At 35.0% G+C, this 19,503-nt stretch overlaps 1 protein-coding gene across 3 annotated transcripts in view; it reads right to left on the bottom strand.

Moving 5' to 3' along the window:
• Nucleotides 1–19,503, bottom strand: part of TBCK (TBC1 domain containing kinase) — a 197,263-nt gene that overhangs the window by 127,912 nt on the left and 49,848 nt on the right. For all 3 annotated transcript variants that reach the window (XM_075543954.1, XM_075543957.1, XM_075543955.1), the window contains exons 5-10: nt 17,906–17,979; nt 10,119–10,260; nt 4,383–4,443; nt 3,226–3,287; nt 2,924–2,985; nt 1,126–1,274 (exon numbers count right to left, since the gene is read on the bottom strand). In XM_075543954.1, the coding sequence (XP_075400069.1) occupies nt 1,126–1,274; nt 2,924–2,985; nt 3,226–3,287; nt 4,383–4,443; nt 10,119–10,260; nt 17,906–17,979 (550 nt within the window). The remainder of the gene's footprint in view (nt 1–1,125; nt 1,275–2,923; nt 2,986–3,225; nt 3,288–4,382; nt 4,444–10,118; nt 10,261–17,905; nt 17,980–19,503) is intronic.

The following is a 19,503-nucleotide window of genomic DNA, read 5'->3' as shown; positions in this document are numbered from 1 at the left end:
TCAGAGGGGTGTCATTGCTGATGCTGGATGGAACTTGGTTGACAGCAGAAAATACCAGAGAGGTTTACTTTTGTTTTATTGAATATGCCAAGATATTTGCCTGTGTGAATCATAACAAACTGTAGATAACCTTGAGAAGAATGGGAATTCAAGAACACTTCATTGTGTTCATGCAGAACTTGTGCTTGGATCACGCAGTGGTTTTTCGAATACAAATTGTTAATCCTGCATGGTTTAAAATCAGAAAAGGTGTGTATCAGGGTTGTATCCTCTCACAGTAGGATTGTCAGTCTCTATGCTGAGGAAATCATCAGAGAAGCTTGATTAAATGAAGGAGAATGTGGCATCAGGATTTGAGGAAGGCTTATTACCAACCAGAATTAGGCCAAAGATGCAGCTTTGCTTGCTCAAATTGAGGCGGACGGAAAGATTAAGTCCTGAAGAAGACCAGGGATTACAGACCTTCAGTATGAATTACAACTCAATATAAGGAAGACCAAAATCTTTACTATTCAATGTGAAGAAAACAAAAATCCACTAAAAGATCAACATTTTGAAAATACCAGCCATTCTGAGAGAAATATAAAGCAGTTTACTATCATAAAGAGTTACTTACAGTCTCAGAAACTGAAAGGGACAGTTCTACTCTATTCTAGAGGGTTGTGCTATGAGTCAATATCAACTCAGTGGCAATGCGTTTAGACTTTTATTTCAGTAAGTGTCTAGATTAAGATATGCAACATAGTAAAAACTATTTCTATTCTTCTGGCTTGGTAATTCAGTATTCAATGAATTTTCTAAGTGGCTTTAGAGCAGGAATAGTTTTTTTGGTATTTTCTTCAGACACAAAAGAGAAATTCAATACATTTTGACTAACATCTCTGAATACCTGATTCTCAACTAAGAATTTTATCTAAGAAAGACTATAATTCATTTATATTTTAAAAATTTCAATCGGTAATAATGACTATAAGTATTGATAAATTCCAATAATTAAATCAGGAAGCTCATTCAATAGTTAAAATTCCAGACTAACCACTTGATAAACTAAAAATTTTAAGAATACTAAAGGCACTTCTTTTAAATACAATGTTCACATTATTGCCTACTTCTTATTTTCATTACCTTTACACAGTTGACTGATATCCTCAGGTAGAGTTAAGTCAGCACATCGCAGAGAAGATGAAAAAAGACTAGCAGGTTTGACAAACGGAGTATATAAAGGTGACACTTCACTGAACACCTTGTCTTGCATTAATTCACTTGGTGTTGGCCTCGAGAAACACATTTAAAATACAGAGTATAAATGAAAGTCATTAAAAATTTCCTAGAGTAGGTAAACAAGTTGCCAGCTAGCTCAGAAGTAACAAAACCCAGGTGGAAGCACACCAGCCTGCATGATCACAAGGTGCTGAAGGGATCAGTTATCAGGCATCAAAGAACAAAAAATCATATCATTGTGTGCTCACTTCCTTGATACAATCACTGAAGACAGATGGGTGCATAAGCAAATGTGGTGAAGAAAGCTGATGGTGCCCAGCTATCAAAAGATACAGCATCTGGGGTCTTAAAGGCTTGAAGATAAACAAGTGGCCATATAGCTCAGAAGCAACAAAGCCCACATGGAAGAAGCACACTAGCCTGTGCGATCATGAGGCGTTGAAGGGATCAGGTATAAGGCATCATTAGAACAAAAAGTCATATCATTGTGAATGAGGAGGAATGAGGAGTGGAGACCCAAAGCCAATTGGTAGGCAACTGGACATCCAGGAGATGAGCCAGTCAGGGTGCTGTGTAGCAATGATGAAACATACAACTCTCCTCTAATTCCTAAATGCTTCCTACCTTACAAATCTGGCTACACCAGATGATGTACACTGGTACAGATAGGAACTGGAAACACAGAGAATCCAGAACAGATGATCCCTTCACGGACCAGTGGTGAGAGTGGCAATACCAGGAGGGTGGAAGGAGGGTGGGGTGGAAAGGGGGAACCAATTACAAGGATCTACATATAACCTCCTCCCTGAAGATGGATAACAGAAAAGTGGGTGAAGTGAGACGTCGGGCAGTGTAAGATATGACAAAATAATAATTTATAAATTATCAAGGGTTCATGAGTGGGGAGGGAGGGGGGAAATGAAGAGCTGACGCCAGGGGCTTAAGTGGAGAGCAAATGTTTTGAGAATGATGGGGGCAATGAATGTACAAATGTGCGTTACACAATTGATGTTTGTATGGATGGTGATAAGAGTTATATGAGCCCCTAATAAAACGATTAAAACATTTCCTAGAATTATGATAAATGTTCAAGGGTTTAGTTAAATAAACTAAATACTTTATTATAACAGAAATGATAAAGCGCTCCTTAGTGTGCTCTAGATAAATACTTGAGCACAATATTTTCAAACTTTATATGCCTAATTGTGTTCGAGTTTGTTGCATTCGTAAGGTTACTAGTGACATCATCAAACAAAAGTAATTTCATAAAGATGTTAAGAATCCTTGTTTTTAAAAGAATCCTTTAAAAAAGAATCATTTTTTATTTTCAGTAATTGTTAGTTTACTTAACCATTGTTTTCATTTCTCTCATATTATCATTTGTATTTAAGAATGTCTACATTTCACAACTGAACTGTTTTGCTATTTATTGGCTGGGGGGGGGGGGAACCCATTAACTTCCATTAGGTATGTGACAATTTTCCGACTATGGCTTAGCTTCAATTACATATATATTTTTGGTCTCAACATAAATTAAAGCCTCCAAATCACAACCAATAGTAGGTGGTGACACTGCTGTCATTATGTTCTACTACAGATATAAATATTTTATTTGTTCCATTAATAATAGAACAGATTTTTAAAATGAACTGCTTATGTGGTAAGAAGCTCAATGTAATCTCAAACTCTTAATATTATCAACCTCTTAGAAGGGTGGAAGGTGAGGCACTTCTTCAAAAGATTTATCACATTTTCTGGAAGTTCCTGAGAAATAAAAAGAAGAAATCATTCTAAATAATCCCGTTTTAGAATATAATTTAACCAATTCACTCCTATTCTACCAGGTTTTATTTCTTTCAAAAGTCTTCATTTGGGATTAAAATGAATTTTAATATAGTTTCTATATTAAAAAAGCAGATACCTAAGTAGAAATAAGATAGCTTTAAGATAGTTGCTATTGAACCCCAAGCACATAAAACTTTTGTTAACAGACTAATGGCAAACCTTTATGATGTCCAGACAACCATGTTCTTCTGCCAAAACTATTACAGTATCATCTACACAGTCTAGAAAAGAAAAACCGATGTTAGATTAACACGGAAATCGACAGTGGTCTTTGTTGAATGCTACCGTGCAGCACTGGCACGTCGCCTGTTAAAAATATTGTGACGTTGCCATTATACTATTTTAATAAAAACAAAAGCCTCAAACATTCAACATTAGTTGAATCAGAGATTCTGACAGCTAACAGCTTAAGTTTAAGATAAAGCGGCAAATCAAGCAAGGTAAACACTTTTTTTCTATGTGTATTTTATTTTATTATAGGCTTTTTCATGATTACAAAACTAATTTATTCATTCATACTACATATACATCGGAGAATGAAAACAACTCACTGGGAATCTAAATGATAAGATTATTGTATAGGAATCTCTGCAACTTCCCAATAGCTATATTATCAATCCTTAAACTAAAATGTGGTGATTATGGTCAAAGTCTATATAATTTTATTTCTAATGGACTATTATTTAATATATATTAATACTGTTCTACATATATTCTTATTTCCAAATCCATTTAGCATGGATAATGATCTGTTACTCCTTTATATGAATGCTCAATCAGTGCCCCCCCCCTTTTGTTACCATACATGTTAAATTTATTTCATCCTAAAATAGATCAGGCAATTTAAAAAAAAATCAAGGTATAAGTGCTTAGATTTATCTTATATGCAAAATTATAAGAGCTTCTTATGAAGAAAAATAATTTTTGTGTCCTTATTAATATTTATTACATCAAATAGAAAGACAGTCCACAAGTAAAGATGCACATGAGAAGCTAAGCTAGTACAGAGAGAAAAAAATAAAACCAAATTATTTGCTTATACTGTATTTTGTTTTTACAAGTTTGTTTAGTTGAATAATTCAAGAAGTTAAGGTTATTCCTATATAATTTGAAATACCTTAAAGAATAGAGAAAGATCTACCATAATATACAGTAGCAGGTTATCTTAATGCTTACCACTGCTTACAGAAAGTTATGGTATTCCACGGTATTTACTATTTCAAAACATAGTCTAAATATGCATTACTATTAACAAATGATAAACATTATATTTATAGCTGAAAGATAAAAGAGTATATCCATTTTATGATACTTACCCAAAGTAAGCAAAAATTTTAATCTTTCAGAAATATCCAAACTCTGAAATAATTTTCTCCCCTAGAAAAGATATAAGACAAATTTTTAACATCTCCATCTTTTTCCTTTTGCTTTCCCCAGTGAGGCTTTAATTTTTTTTCATAACTGAAAATGATTTAACGGAATTTTGGAGGGGGTAGAATTTTTAAAGTCAAGTTTTCTAAAGAAAAAAATTGTTACAGTAGCAATAGTACAACTGTTTTAAAGAATTTAATTGTAAAACATTTTATACAGCTAAGGACTGTGGAGTTCTAGTTTGATCTCAAACACTGAAAAGCAGTATTCACTTTTGAGATCCCAAAATATCTGGATGTGTACAAGATTCCAGGCCAGTAGGAGTTTAATTTGATTAAAAGCTCAAGTTACCTCTTGATTAAGACTTGTACTGTCATTTAATCTTCCCAGCAAATTCTTACATATATATTATGATTTAGCAGCCCTGGTGGTATAATGGGTTATGTGATGAGCTAGTAATTGCAAGATCAGCATCCTGAACCCATTAGCTGCTCCCTTAAAGAACGATAAAGCAGTCTCAGAAACCCACCGGGACGATTGTACTCCATCCTATAGGACCCACCACGAGGAGGAACTGACTTGAAGACAATGAGTTTTTGTTCTAACAAATGTTAGAAAGTCAAGATCTATCTTTTCTGGCTTTTAAATTGTGTTTAATAATATAAATCACCTTATCTCTTTTTGCCATGTCCTGGTAGAATTCTCCAACTTCATTTCTACTTTCAGTTGTGCCTAGTTTAAAGTCTTTACATCAATAACAATATTTCCCCACTAAAAATCTCAACTAGTCCTTTTTAGTAACTATTCTTGTTCTACAGCCTCTTACCTGTTTTAGAATTTAAACTGTTTTTAAGATGTATACTTTTCTGTTGGTTGCTCAAATATATTTTTTTATGTATATAAGGGTTGTTGAGTTCAGTGTGTGTGTGTGTACATATATATGTATATATATATATACACCTTGTTTAGATGTTTGTTAGACATGTAGTCATCTTTTGATACCGAATTCTCCTACTTCCTTTACAAGTTTTGGCCTATGGGAATTTCCGGGATGTAGAATGATTGTACTTCTTGAAGGTGATCATATATAGGCTGCCTAGAAAAATGATCTTAGCTATAACATCTTACTTATAAGGGGCTTTTAAAAGTAGATAGAAATATAGAATTACCTTTTAATTACATTTCTGCATGAACTTTTGAAGTCCCCTTATTTTTTTTTCTTTAGAATAACAAAAAATATTTCACTAAACCATAGATAGGATTTACAGAAGTTTCCAAACAAGACATTCAAAATGGTCACAAGCTTTTCTGTGAAGGAAGGAGTCTATACTTGACAAAAGTCACAGTGGTATTAGGGAGGGCAGTGGTGTGTTTAATGTTCCAATTTTCCCTCCAAAAATCATGCTTGCCCACCTAGTGTGTCTAAATACTGTTAGAGTTGGCTAAATGGCATATTCTAAAAAACAACTGGTTTGCTGATTTAACCAATACAATTACATCACCATATAAGGGGGAAAGGAGTCCATTAATTTACAACTACCCCTCCACCTCAAAGGAAATTTTAAAAAAACCACCCACACCTCTGCAATTAACCCTAACAAATACCTTCATTCACAGTGCTTTGTATTTAGACCACGATAGGCTCTAAGTATAAAGTGTCCAGAGGGTCACTGCTTTTAAACATTTAGCAACTATCAGCCCCCTTCATAGTTCCCTAGAATATCTGGTAAGCCCAAAAGTCCCTTCATCGTTGTTGGTGTTACTAATTTGATATTTTATATCAAATCTAAGTATTTTTGAGATGTAGTCAATTAATATGGTCCTTCTAGCAATAATTCCTTACTTAATTTACCTGTGGCTATGATTCCATTTTGGAAGGAGTTAATTTAGTCTTTAGTAGAGCATGTAAATCAGCTCTTACTCATCCTGTCCATCATGAAAGGGACACCTTTCAGACTACTTTACTAGAGAATGTGATTTAAGATACTGTCCTTTGTTTTCCTTTGGGGGGCAGATGGTGTAAAGATAAATGCCAAAACCATATCCCTCCCCCCCCAAAGTCATTCCTGAGTATAAAGAGCCATCTGTAGACAATCAGAAGAGCACATTCAAGATCTTTGTCTGAAGTAGTTTAGGTCTCTGAGACTGGATACACCACAGACTGTGGCCCAGAGACTCTGAGAAGCAGCACTGACACTAGGGGGCATCTTCTTCCCAACAGGCACGAGACTATGGGACTTTGATGTAGAGCAACAGGCTGGCTTCTTGGCCCATGGAGACAAAGGCCAAGGGACTATGTGGCTAAGAGGCTGAAGATCAGAGGGAGACTTGGCTGCTGGCTAAAGAGTGATGTACTATGAACAAACAACTAATCATCAGTGTTAGCAGATCCTGACTTGTGGTAACCTAGGTGGCACAGTGGTTATTAACTGGTTTACTAAACATAAAGTCAGCAGTCTGAAATCCTCAGCTGTAGGAAGCATCCGGCTAATCAAGGTGTTTACTAATGGGTGACCATTTAATCCCCTGTGCCTCTGTATCATTGCAAAATGACTGTTATTTGTGACTTTACTGCTAAAAGCATTGAGGGATAACTCAGTTATTTATGATCTCTTTGAAGCTCTCTTGAATCTTGCATATCCGTGTGATTGTCTTTGAATCTAGTGCTTTTATTATTCTAAGGTAAAGAAACTGTGACTAGTTAAGTAATATTTGCAAAGATAAGAGTTTAGGAATGTTTTTTAAGTTCTTTGATGTTTGTTTTGTAACCAATCCCATGTAAGAAGAGTATAAAAACCAAGCTTCGAACATAACTTGGTACTTCAGTCCATCAGACTGTCGTCCTCCTGATCCCATGCTTTGTACATAGCTCTTTCTTTTCCTTTCATCCGCAAGCCTCATTTTGAACCCAGCTTGATGCGGAATAGCTGGTCTAAATCCCCCGCACTCAGCCACTCCATAGGAGAAAGACAACACTATCCGTAGGGTCTTATGGGGTCGCTAATAGGATTGTGATGAGTTGAAATTGACTGGATGGAAGTGAGAGTGAAAACAGGATGCTTAATCATAAGTATTATGTGAGTTCAGTCTGTGAGTTCTTCGTCACCATCGCAACAAACCAAGGAACCCAGTATAAAAGTAGAGTGCTCTGGGAGGAAGGGTTAGTGTCAGAAGAGGGTCAAGAAGGATGGAGGGTGAAGGTTTGTATGTCTGATCCCTGAGCTGTGGGATACGGAAGCCTGAGGAGGTCAGTTTTTCTAGACTTAAAATCTTTATAGAAGCAAAAACATTTTTTGTTTGTTTGAGTACCTATTATATGTTAGACTTGGACTACATATTTTAACTCAAAGAAGTTTGACATGGGAAGACCTCATAGGCCAATAAAGTAGACAAATGTGGTGTATGTTTTATAGCAAAAGAAGAGGGACAAAAGGGCTCCAACTGTAGGTATTGACTCTACTGCTTGTCTGTCAGTTTGTTATACTGTGGTGGTTTGTGTTGCTGTGACGTTGACGCCTATGCTACTGGTATTTCAAATACCAGTGGGGTCACAAAAATGAAAAAGTAAAATATTATTATGAAGCGTGAAAAGACCTAGAGTTAGAAAACGATAAAGTAAAAACATCCTCAACAAGAAAAAATTCAAGCCTCAAGTTGCAACAAGGAGAGATTCTATGGGCAAAATATTTAAAGATGTAAGAAGCATCAAATGAAGATGGAAAGAATGCAGAGACAATGTACCAAAAATACTAGTCAGATTCAACCCTTTCAAAGGACAGATATGAGAAAGAACCAATGGTACTGAAGGAAGACGTCCAAGCACTCTTGAAAGCCTTAGCCAAAAGCAAAGTTCCAGGATTTAATGGAATAGCAATTAAAATGTTACAATGCGCTCACTCAGTGAAGCCAGGAAATTTGGAAGATAGCGGTTTGTCCAATTGCCAGTAAAAGATTCATATCTTTACCCATTCCAAAGAAAAGTTACTCAACAGAGGGTAAAAACTATAGAACAGCATGATTCATAACACACGTAAATAGCATTTTATTAACGCTCATCCACAAATGGTTGTAGCAATGCATCGACAAGAAGCTGCCAGAGGTTCAGGCCAGATTCAGAAGAAGACATAGAACAAGAGATACCATTGCTCGTGTCAGATGGATCTTGGCTCAAAGGAGAGAAGTTTACTAGTGTTTCGTTAACAATGCAAAGGTATGAGATTGAGTGACTCCTAACCAACCATGGCAGCCGTGAGAAAGAATGAGAATTCCAGAACCCTTCACTGTGTTCATGTGGAACCGAGACAAGGTTCAAGAAGGAGCTGTGTGAACAGAACACGAGAATGCTGCGTGGCCTAAGATCAGGAAAGCTGTGTGTCAGGGTGGTATCTTCTCACTACACTCATTTAATCTGTATGTTGAGCAAATCATCAGAGACACTGGATTATAGGAAGAAACACGTAGCATCGGGACTGGAGGAAGGCTGATTAATGACATGGATTGACCAGGTCACTCTAACAATGGACTTAAACATCAGAGCAGTTGCGAGGATGGCAAAGGACGGGGCAGTGCTTTGTTCTGTTGGACACTGGGTCATACTCAGACAGTGGTAGAGGAAAACGAGAGGCCTTGCCAAGGTCATTAGCTGCCTTCACGAAGGCATACTCATCATCTCCTTCCCTATTTCGGGATCCAGCCAAAGACTGCTTTTTCTAGCCCCCTCATATATTTTTGGGTCACATGAATCACACATCAGTAGTGAAAAGTTCTGAGTTGATACTTCAAACTTGTAGATCGACCCCCATAAGAAATTTGCCCTGATCTCATTCTTCCCCTGTTCCTCTGGCCAGTATAAGAGATAAAGTAAGCAACTTTGGAGACCAGACGTTGAAAAATGGTGCCATCCCTGAAAGACTGCATTTCCATATGATACACAATAAAGCTCACCTATCCATCCTATTTGCTAAAGTAAAATAGTTAAGGCAGGCCCTTAAGGAGATGGACAGACACAGCGGCTTCAACAATGGGCTCACGCATCAGACCAATTGTGAGGATGGCGCAGGACTGGGAAATGTACCTACTGTGGTGCATACTATTATCTGTGCATTGGAACCAACTTGATGGCACCTAAAAACAGTACCTACTCTGAGTTTTAACATGTAACATAAGTACATGTATGGTCTCTACATTACTGTATCATGATCTCCTGTTTTAAAACAATAGTTGCTTAGTCTTTATTCCAGAGAGGTCAATGGAGAAGATTTCATAAAAAGTCAAAGTCCAAACAGACTCCTAAGAGAATTTCAAAAGCAAAAACTCAAACTCATTGCCATTGAGTCAATGCTAATCCATACAGACTCTATGGGAGAGTGTAGAACTGCCCCATTAGTTTCTGAAACTAACTTTTTGTGGGAGTAGGACAGCACATGTAAAGAAAGAATAGAATAGAGAACATGCCATTTAAAAAAGAATAAGCTGTTAAATATTTCAGAGATACCAAAATACTAATGCAAATAGTTCTTGAATAAGACTATTTTAAAATACAACTTGAAAATTAGGTTTTCCCCCTGATAGCTGATCAATTTGCAAATTAAAAACCATTATTTTCAAATAACTTTCCTCCCCATAAAGTTTACACCGATAAACACACTATTTCAATTACTTTAATATTTCTTTATACATACCATACAAAGCTCAAATAAAATTATTCCAAGAGACCATACATCTGATTTTGGGCCAGAAGGCAATGGTTTTTCACTTGGTGTATGATCACTGGTTTTGGAAATTCCTTGTGCAATCACCTCAGGCGCCAAGTATGATGGATACCTATAGTGATATGCAAAAATTATGGATAATTACAAAACAGAAGAGTATATCTTTTACTGTCCTTTTAGTAAGTCCTATGTAAACGTTCCTTGCATAACAATTGTTGGTAGGAAGAATTCCAAACTCACCATGTAATGCAAACTTATATATCTAAGAATAGAGAGTAAAATGGTCTATTTTCTCTTTGTACTGTACTGTTATTTATAGTACATTTTACCTGTTCAAAGAGGATTTATCCTATTAATTGGTACAAACATTTTAAACATATAAATTTGAAATATGTAAATTGAAAAATTTCTCTTCCATATCTTGGTAGTTGCCCGCAGGCCAGTTTAAAAATAACCAACGTTTACGTGTCCTTCCGAAGATACTCCTCCTATTCCCCTCTCCCAAGTACATCTGTGAATGTGTGCACGTGTGTGTAGATCTACATCTACTATCCTAACGCTGCAGCCCTACATAACTGTACCCTAGACGCACTGACCTGTGATTTCTTCCCACCCCTACCTAATCACCCTCGGGGTGCAGTGGGTTATGTGTTGGGCTACTTACTGCTAGGTCAGCAGTTCAAAACTCCCAGATGCTCTATAGGAAAAAGATGATCCTTTCTACTCCCTTGAAAGATTAGTCCTGAAAACCCACCAGGGCAGTTCTACTGTTCTTTGGGGTCCATATAAGTTGGAACAGACTCAAGGGTAGTGAGAGACCTAACACTAAACTTAACATGACATATCATTACCTCGTTTCCTTAAAAAACCACAGTTTCATCCATCAGATAGATGTAGTCAATCTGTTTGACCCAACTCCAATGTTGGATATTTTGGTCATTCCCTTTTTCCTTTAACTATTACAAACTATTGAAATAAATTTTGGAAAATTCCATTTCTCAGTATGTGTAACTGGTGGATATATTTCTAGAAGTAGCAATAAAAGACTATAAAGTGGATCATCTGGGGAAAATACAAGGCAGAATCTATAGGAACGTAAACACACAATTCTTTATGCCAGTCTTTCATCAAATATCACATAGAAATATCGATATTTCATCAAATTTCGCATCAAATAGCGTTTGATATGGAGCGACATTTGTGCTGTTTGAAATTCCAACATCGGTAAATCTATTAAAGACTGGTCTAAGGTTTTCACTTGGGGCCATTTACATTGGCAGCCTCTCTACCTAGCAGGTAGGCATCAGGGTTGTAGCCTTTCACCACACTTACTCACTTTGTTTGTGAGCCAATAATCAGAAAAGCTAAATTACATAAAGAAGAATGCAGCAGCAGAATTGGAGGAAGGTTTATTAACAACCTGAAATATTCAGAGGACACAAATTTGGTTGCTGAAAGTGATGAAGATCTAGGATTACAGCCTTCAATATGAATTACAATTCAATATTAAATAAAACAAAAATCCTCACAACTAGATTAATAGGTAACATCACGATAAATGGAGAAAAAAATTGAAGTTGTCAAGGATTTCATCTTGGTTGGATCTACTGTCAATGGTCATGAAAGTAGCAATCAAGAAATCACAAGAGTAGGTGCTTTGGGTAAGTCTGCTACACAAGATTTCTTGAAAGTGTTATAAACCAAGGAGGTTACTTGAGGACTAATGGTCTGTTATTATCAATGTACCTTGTTTGCCTATTTGATCAATTTCAGACTAAAGACTTTGGTAGCATTTGATAAAATCCTTTAATTTCTTCATTACTGGCCTTAGTGGTTAGTGCATAAATTTGAGTAATAGTTGAATTAGACTGTATATGTATATATATTGTTCTATCACAGACAGCCTTGTACTTCAAGATGTATTAGCACTAAAGGGGTTTTGTATCACTTGCCTGAGCAGGGCAGAAGCCAAGGCTGCATGCACAAGAGGTTGAAGACCAGAAAGAAAGGCAGAACCAGAGACATGCCTGCTGACATGACTGTAGACAAGAGGACTATAACATTAATGTTTTCTTATCCTGATTTCTGGCAATCTGTTAACTTCCCTACTAAACCCCATCATCTTGAGTATTGTGTGTAAGTTCTGTGTGGCCACTGCAATAGACTAGTGAACCCAAACAGCAGAGTGCATTAGTAGGTATGGCTGGTGTCAGAATCCAGGAAAGGAAGTTGGAGAGGAGAGGCATGTCTGTCTTGCTGACAGAATCATCCTTAGGCAGATATGGGATTGAATTCTCCTCCTTTATGTAGCCAGATATGTTAGATGTGGCCCCCACACCATTTCCTGAATCATTTATTTTCTTGCCTAATTGAATTTATTAGTACCAGCAATAACCTTCTTTGGAACCTGTTAACTTCGGGGTTGAGATTTACCTAATGACAAACAGATACAGATAGGTCAGTATTTAAAAAAATTATGTTAGAGAAATATTAAGTTAGTCTTTATTAAAAAATTTTAACAAAGATATCATAATAATGAATATATTCAATACTTTTGAATACCTCCAGAGATGATCTTATGGTTTTTCACTTGTGATAGGCTATCTTTTCACATTATATTAAGATTCCCTACAATGGCTATACATTGCTAGAATCAACCACACCTGGCAGTGTCTTGTAGGATGCTAGTGGCCTGAAAGTATTTTACTTAACATTTTTAATAGTAAAATCATAAGCTAAATTTGTATTTATATTTTTAATGCATCAGGTCTTATGATTAATGTTATTTTGAATTAGTAAAAGAGAAGTTAACAGTATTCTATTAAAACATCCTGAAATGCGTATCATTTTCATTTAGATGGCAACAGACTTAACCATTGTTTCTTTTGTAGAATTTGTCTATCAGTGTCAGGCCCAGTATTTCTCTGAGGGGAAGCAACTTTTCAATATTTTTATATTTGGTTTATTTGGATAGAAAAGTTCTTTAGGACCTCTTGATGGCAATTTATAATTTGCTTCCAAATCATCCATAAGTCAGGATAAGAAAACATTAAGGAAATAGTCTTCTTGTCCAGAGTTAAGCAAAAGAATCTCATAGGCTTACTAAGATTTCTTTTTCTCTGTACATTAGTTTTCTCCCTTTTCTCCTGATTAGGTTAACTTTTTTGTTTAAAAACGTTCTCTTCTCTTAACACTTTATTATATTTGGGTTATAGCCATTATGAGAAGTTGATATATGGTAGGTTAATTCGAATATGTTTCATGAAAGATAAATGCTTTAACTAAAAGCCCACTGCCATCAAGTTAATTCTGACACACAGCAACTCCACATAGATTTATGACGCTCCATCCCTCTTCAAGGGGTGCAGCGGTTTCCTCTTTCTCCCTTGGGGTGGCTTGTGGTTTTGAACCACTGAGTTTTCAGTGAGCAGTCCAATGCTTACACAGCAGCCACCACCATGGCTCCTTTTGTTTCCCGACCACAGGAAAATGCAATGGTAACTATAAGGAGAAGCATACTATTATATATATAAAAACATTCTCGCCAGACAAAACCTCTTCTATTGGCTGCTGTCTCCTAAATTCTTAAAACGATAGAGAGCTCATACAGAATACATTCAGTAAAATGTGATACATTTCTAACAAATTTTCTGGCCAATTCATCTTATGAATAATTTGATCAAATCTTACTTCTTCGGTTGAGATGAAAATAGTCTCTCTCTCTCTCTTTTAGATCATTTTATTGGGGGCTCTTACAACTCTTGTTAGAATCCATATATCAATTGTATGCGAGATATTAGTACATATATTGCCCATCATTCTTTTCTAGACATTTACTTTCATTGAGCCCTTGGAATCAGCTCCTCTCCCCCCCCTCCTTTCTCATCCCCGCCCCCAACCCTTGTGGCCCCTTGATAGATTATAAATTGTTATTATTTTCAAATCTCACACTGACCACTGTCTCCCTTCCCCTCTGGTTTCTGTTGGTCTTCCCCTGGATGGAGGTGTGTGGTTACGTCCCATTCATTGCAATTAGTACCCCACACTTCCCCCCTTCCCTCTACCAAAAAAAAGAGAGAAAATATTCTCTTCTCTTATTGACATTACAGTTTATCTCTATCCTTAATATTGTTCTCTAATGACTATGAATCATTAATTTTATCCATTCTATCCATATTTTATATAATATACAATATCATGATACATACATTTCATATTTTATACTGTATAATATTTAATAGATAAATAGATCAAACACCTAATAACAGAAAACCACCTTCAGAATACCAGTTATCTTATTTATTTTTATAACTTCTCAGCATCTACCAATGCAACCTAGAAATAAGATATACTCAGAAGAGTATATTTTGATTAAATATCAAAAAAGAATGTTTCTTATAAAAAATACCTGCTATATCTGCCCTATAAATTTCCTACAGAAATTATTTAATCTACCTTAAAACTTATATCGTATATAAGAATCAGACATATTGGTAATTGCTAAATTTATTTTAAACAAAAACACATTTTAATAAATACTGCCCTTATTATTATATGCATATAACTCTTTTTCCTTCCTTTTAGTGATACAAAATACTAATTATTAATTAGAAGATAACACCTATGCCATACTCCAATAGTGATTGTAACCAAAATGTCTTTTACTATGTATAACAATTAGCTAAAGTAGGCACTCAATTTAACTCTATTTTCTTCTTCTTTCTCTCTTTTCTTTTTGGAAGTCATATACTTACACTTGATTGCTAGTGCTTTTGATGTATCTATGATATATAATCCAATTTAGTCAGGAATGATGTTAAAGTCATATGAAAAAATATTTTTATTCCTTTTCATTTTAATATAATAATAATAATGATTATCAAAATAATTTATAAATGTTCTCATGTATTTCTTCTCACACATAAATTCCCATTTTGTCAATTTACTAAGAGAAGCATACTGCTTTCCTGTTTCATGAATGTGTGCAACATCTAGATAAAGCTGAAATCTAGTAGAAAATGTACTGGACTTGTTCTAATACCTGTGTTTTAATTGTAGTTCTAACATGTATCACATGTGCACTTTGAACTTCTTCATATGAAAATAAGGGAATAACAATGACTACCTAACAAAACTGGTAATAGTGAATACATAAAACATGTATTTTGTAGAAATGTGACAAAAACACAACATTTTTTACCATTGACATTATCAAGATGTATATACAATAAATTCATTAAATATTTCCAGTGTGACTAAATTAAACATGACAGTATGGTTTTACTGAAATACAAGCAATATTATCTTCTAAAATTATTTTATCAAAAATTCAGGCTGATGATCTTGCTTTTTTAAGAAGTCTTTCTCTTTTAGTATATTTAACCCTTTAAGACACTTACTAAAACTTGCTGTGCATATGACTGATGAAGGCATTTTCTGATAAGGAGTTTTCAGTATGTTTGATGTTTCAACTAGGTATTAAACTACTGGCCAATTGAAATGAATTCCTAATTTCTAACTCTACAATAGTTTGAACAGATGTTAGCATTTTACCTTGTTTTCCCTCAATATTTATCTTTTGAATCAATTGCAAGCTTCATCTGGTGTGAATATTTTCTTTCCTGGCTTAGCTGCTTGATCGCTTTATTTTTCCTGGCTAATATTTCATAATTTGCTCTTTGGTACTTTCTGGTAAGATCCTTTGGGTCTAAGATTTCAAAGGAAGCCAGACCAAATGGTAAAACAAGCCCAGCTCCATCTGGGCGTTTTAGATCTGAGTGTACTTCTGCAGTCTACATGAGGTGCCTTCAGAAAAATCACTGCTTCTATGCCACACGAAAACCTAAAGTAGAGGTTGGAAACAAAGTAATTTTTCCAACAGTGGTAAGTGTATGTAATTTTTGTTGGCACTGTGCTATTGTAGTTGTCTCTAAGACAAATTGATGTAGACCAAAAAAGCAGCAGTAGCCACTTCAGAAGACAATTACCACATATGACAAAGGTGTTAGGTATTTACTATGAAGTTATTCTTATTATATTCAAAAAGAAACTGTAAACAATCAAGAAATTATAACCTATATCTGTAAAACCTTAATTATGCTTGCAAAAAGAATTATTTGTTGCTTATGAGTACAGATTTTTGACAGTTAAAATGTAAGATTATGAATTTATGCACATTAAATAGGGCATAAAAACAAAATTTTCACATTTTATAATGAAATTTTAAGGAACCTATCTTATTCACTTCACTTATCTTGTACTTAGAAGAGATATTGTTCAATAAATAAATGAATGAATAAAGGGAGTAGTAGAATATTATATCTTTGCTAATGAAAATTTCACATAAGAAATCTACATTCTAAGTTATAAAGCAAATAATTTACAAAGGTGGCTTTGCTAGTTTATATCGTCAGTCTTTAGCAGGTGATATATACTCTGTTTACTGTCCTCAACTCTCTGCCATCAGCCAATGCTGAGTCATAGCACCCCCCTGTGGATTTCTGAGACTGTAACTGTTCACGGGAAGAGAAAGTTCAGTCTTTCTCCCACAAAGCTGCTAGTGGTTTTGAACTGCCAACAATGTGGATTGCATTCAACCATGAAATCACTACACCACCAGGCTCCTCCATAGCTGTTGCCCAACAAAGCAGCCTAAAACTCCATGACACCGTACCACAATCCTCAGGAGTGGTGTGATAAAACTGATTTTAGAAAGCCCAAAGAACAATACTTGGTATTAAAAAGAATGATGGAACAGATTTTATATATAAACACACACATATATATATACAGACTCATCCCTAGGATAGATAATACACACTATTCTATCAATGTTGACGTTCTATTTTTTTATAACTGTACCTTGCTATGTACAAAATTTCCTTATTTTAGAAAAAAATTGAAATATTTATTTATTTAGATAAAGGGTAACTGTATGCTTATTACTCTTATATAAAATTCAGAAAAGTATTGTATTTATATACAAATACACATAGTCACAGGGGGCTAAAGTGGATAGAAAACTAAAGCAAGAGAGATTATTATTAAGGAGATCTTGTATATATGGAATACAAAAATTTGTATTATTATTATTATCATTTTAGTTTATTTTTCTTGTGAATTACATTTCATATCATTACCTCTGTATTCTACAAGTAAAACCATCTAAATTATAATAAAAGGAAACATGTATACACACAAACATCTATATTATCAAGATGCTTAAAAAAGAAGCACACAACAAATTTTGCCACTACCACCACCCCAAAATCTATCTCACAGGCATAATAAACTGAGTGAAATAAACTCTGTTCTTTTCTTGAAATCCAACTTACACCTGGAATTCCAATAGTATAAGTGATCAAATGAATTCCCCCCAGCCCCTTGCCCAACTTAAATTTAGATTTACTTAATATATTTACAGGCAAGGATTTAACACCATTAACAATGATATCCACTATAAACCATTAACCTTGATAGCTACTATAAGCCATCTTACGTCTTAATATATCATTAGGCTTCAGACAATAGGAAATTAAACTCAGAAATAACAGTAGAATAATGTGAAAAAGTAAGTAGAATAGTAAAAATATCATGTGAGAAGTGATTTTTCTGTTTCTTGATGCACACACACACATATACTATTTTATTAATTACTATACATTATTTATAATGTGCCATAAACATACACTATTAACTAGCATAACAAATTAAAGACTGAGCTCAGAATAAAAGAAAACATATACTTATGTGTTTACCCTATTGGAAAATCAACATCATCACCATGAGCTGTCATGTGATAAAGTCCAAATTTAGCCAATTTAATATGCCCCTACAAAAAAGAGAAAAAGCAATGTGAAATATCTCAATATTACTGGAAAGATAAAGCATCATTGTGTATAAGTATGAATACAAATATACAAACGCTAAGAAATTGTGTTTTAATTTACCATAGTTTTATATAATAAACTATATGCCTATGTCTAAATTCAGCTCCACTTCAATATTACTCTATATGAGTATATACATATAGCTATATACATCCATAACTATTACATATCTGGATGTACATATATATATACACATCACTGCTGTGTGCGAGCCTGGTGATTCAGACTCATGACTGCACACGGGGCTAAAGTGGGACTCGCCTCACAGTGCACCCTATTCTATAATATGTACAGGAGCCCATCCCGGTCTTTCTCCCCTCAGAGCTGCAAGTTGGGTTGAACCTCCGGTTGGCAGTGAAGTGCTTAGCCATTGTGCTACCAGGATTTGCTTGCTCGCTCCATCTCAATATGAGATTAAAACATATTTTTGTTTGGGTTTCAGTTCATACACAGAGAAACTTATTCCCAACAAAATGTGCTTAAATATGCCTCTGTGATCAGCAGATCGATTTAGATTAAGTTCTGTTAATAATACAGTTAACTTACTCTCCTTGGGTGCTTTTCATTAATTTCTTAGACCCAATAAAAACAGTGTCTTTCAAGGGGCTACAAGGTCAGTTAAAGTCAAGGCAGAAAGCTCAGTTCAGAAGTTTATTCTTTGGGGGTCGTCTTGATAGATTTTCTTAAAGGATATAGGATAATCATGGGGTGTTATCAGACTTTTGAGGAAAACTCAAAACTGGATTGATGAGATGAAGGCCAGGAAAGTTGCACACAGCAATGTTTTTCCATCATGACAATGGAACTGCTCATACTTGGTAGGTAGCAAACGCTGTCCTGTAAGACGTTTCATTGGAAAGCCTTAGCTATTCACCCTAAACACTCACTGATTGTGTTCCTTCGGACTCCTGTCAGTTTCCCCAACTCAAAGAAAATGTCATAAATAGACAGCTTAAGTCCCTCAGGGAAGCCAAAACTTCTGTTTTGACATGGTGTAAATAGAAGAGAGCAGAAAGTTCTTTGGAGGAAGGGTTAGAGATATGGAAAAGCCCAGACAGAGGATATGTGGAGAAATAATACACACACGCACATCTATCTGTAAGGTGTATGTATACATGTGTATCTATGGTGTGTGCATATGCATGTATGTATTTATGTCACAATAACAAATCACATTTTCTTCAAAATATGGTTACTGATATTACCCAAAGATTTTTGATAAAGCATAAATGTTCTCCTTTTTATGGGGTGGGATCGCAGGGAAATCTTTACACTGTTTTGTGGTAATCTCCACAGGTAAATTTGTTTTTGTTTTTTTAAGGAAATTTCAAGTTAATTCCTAATTTAATAGGTTACCCCAATAGAAAAATCCTTAACTTGAAAAGATTGGTTCAAAAATGATCACTATTTCGGTGAGTTTTCTAAATTTCCAATAATTTTGTATGTTGAAAATAACGGTAGTTATC

The sequence above is a fragment of the Tenrec ecaudatus genome, chromosome 3, assembly GCF_050624435.1.
Source record: "Tenrec ecaudatus isolate mTenEca1 chromosome 3, mTenEca1.hap1, whole genome shotgun sequence".
NCBI lineage: Eukaryota > Metazoa > Chordata > Mammalia > Afrosoricida > Tenrecidae > Tenrec > Tenrec ecaudatus.
Note: the sequence above shows the minus strand (reverse complement) of the source record. Positions and strands in the feature narration are given on the sequence as shown.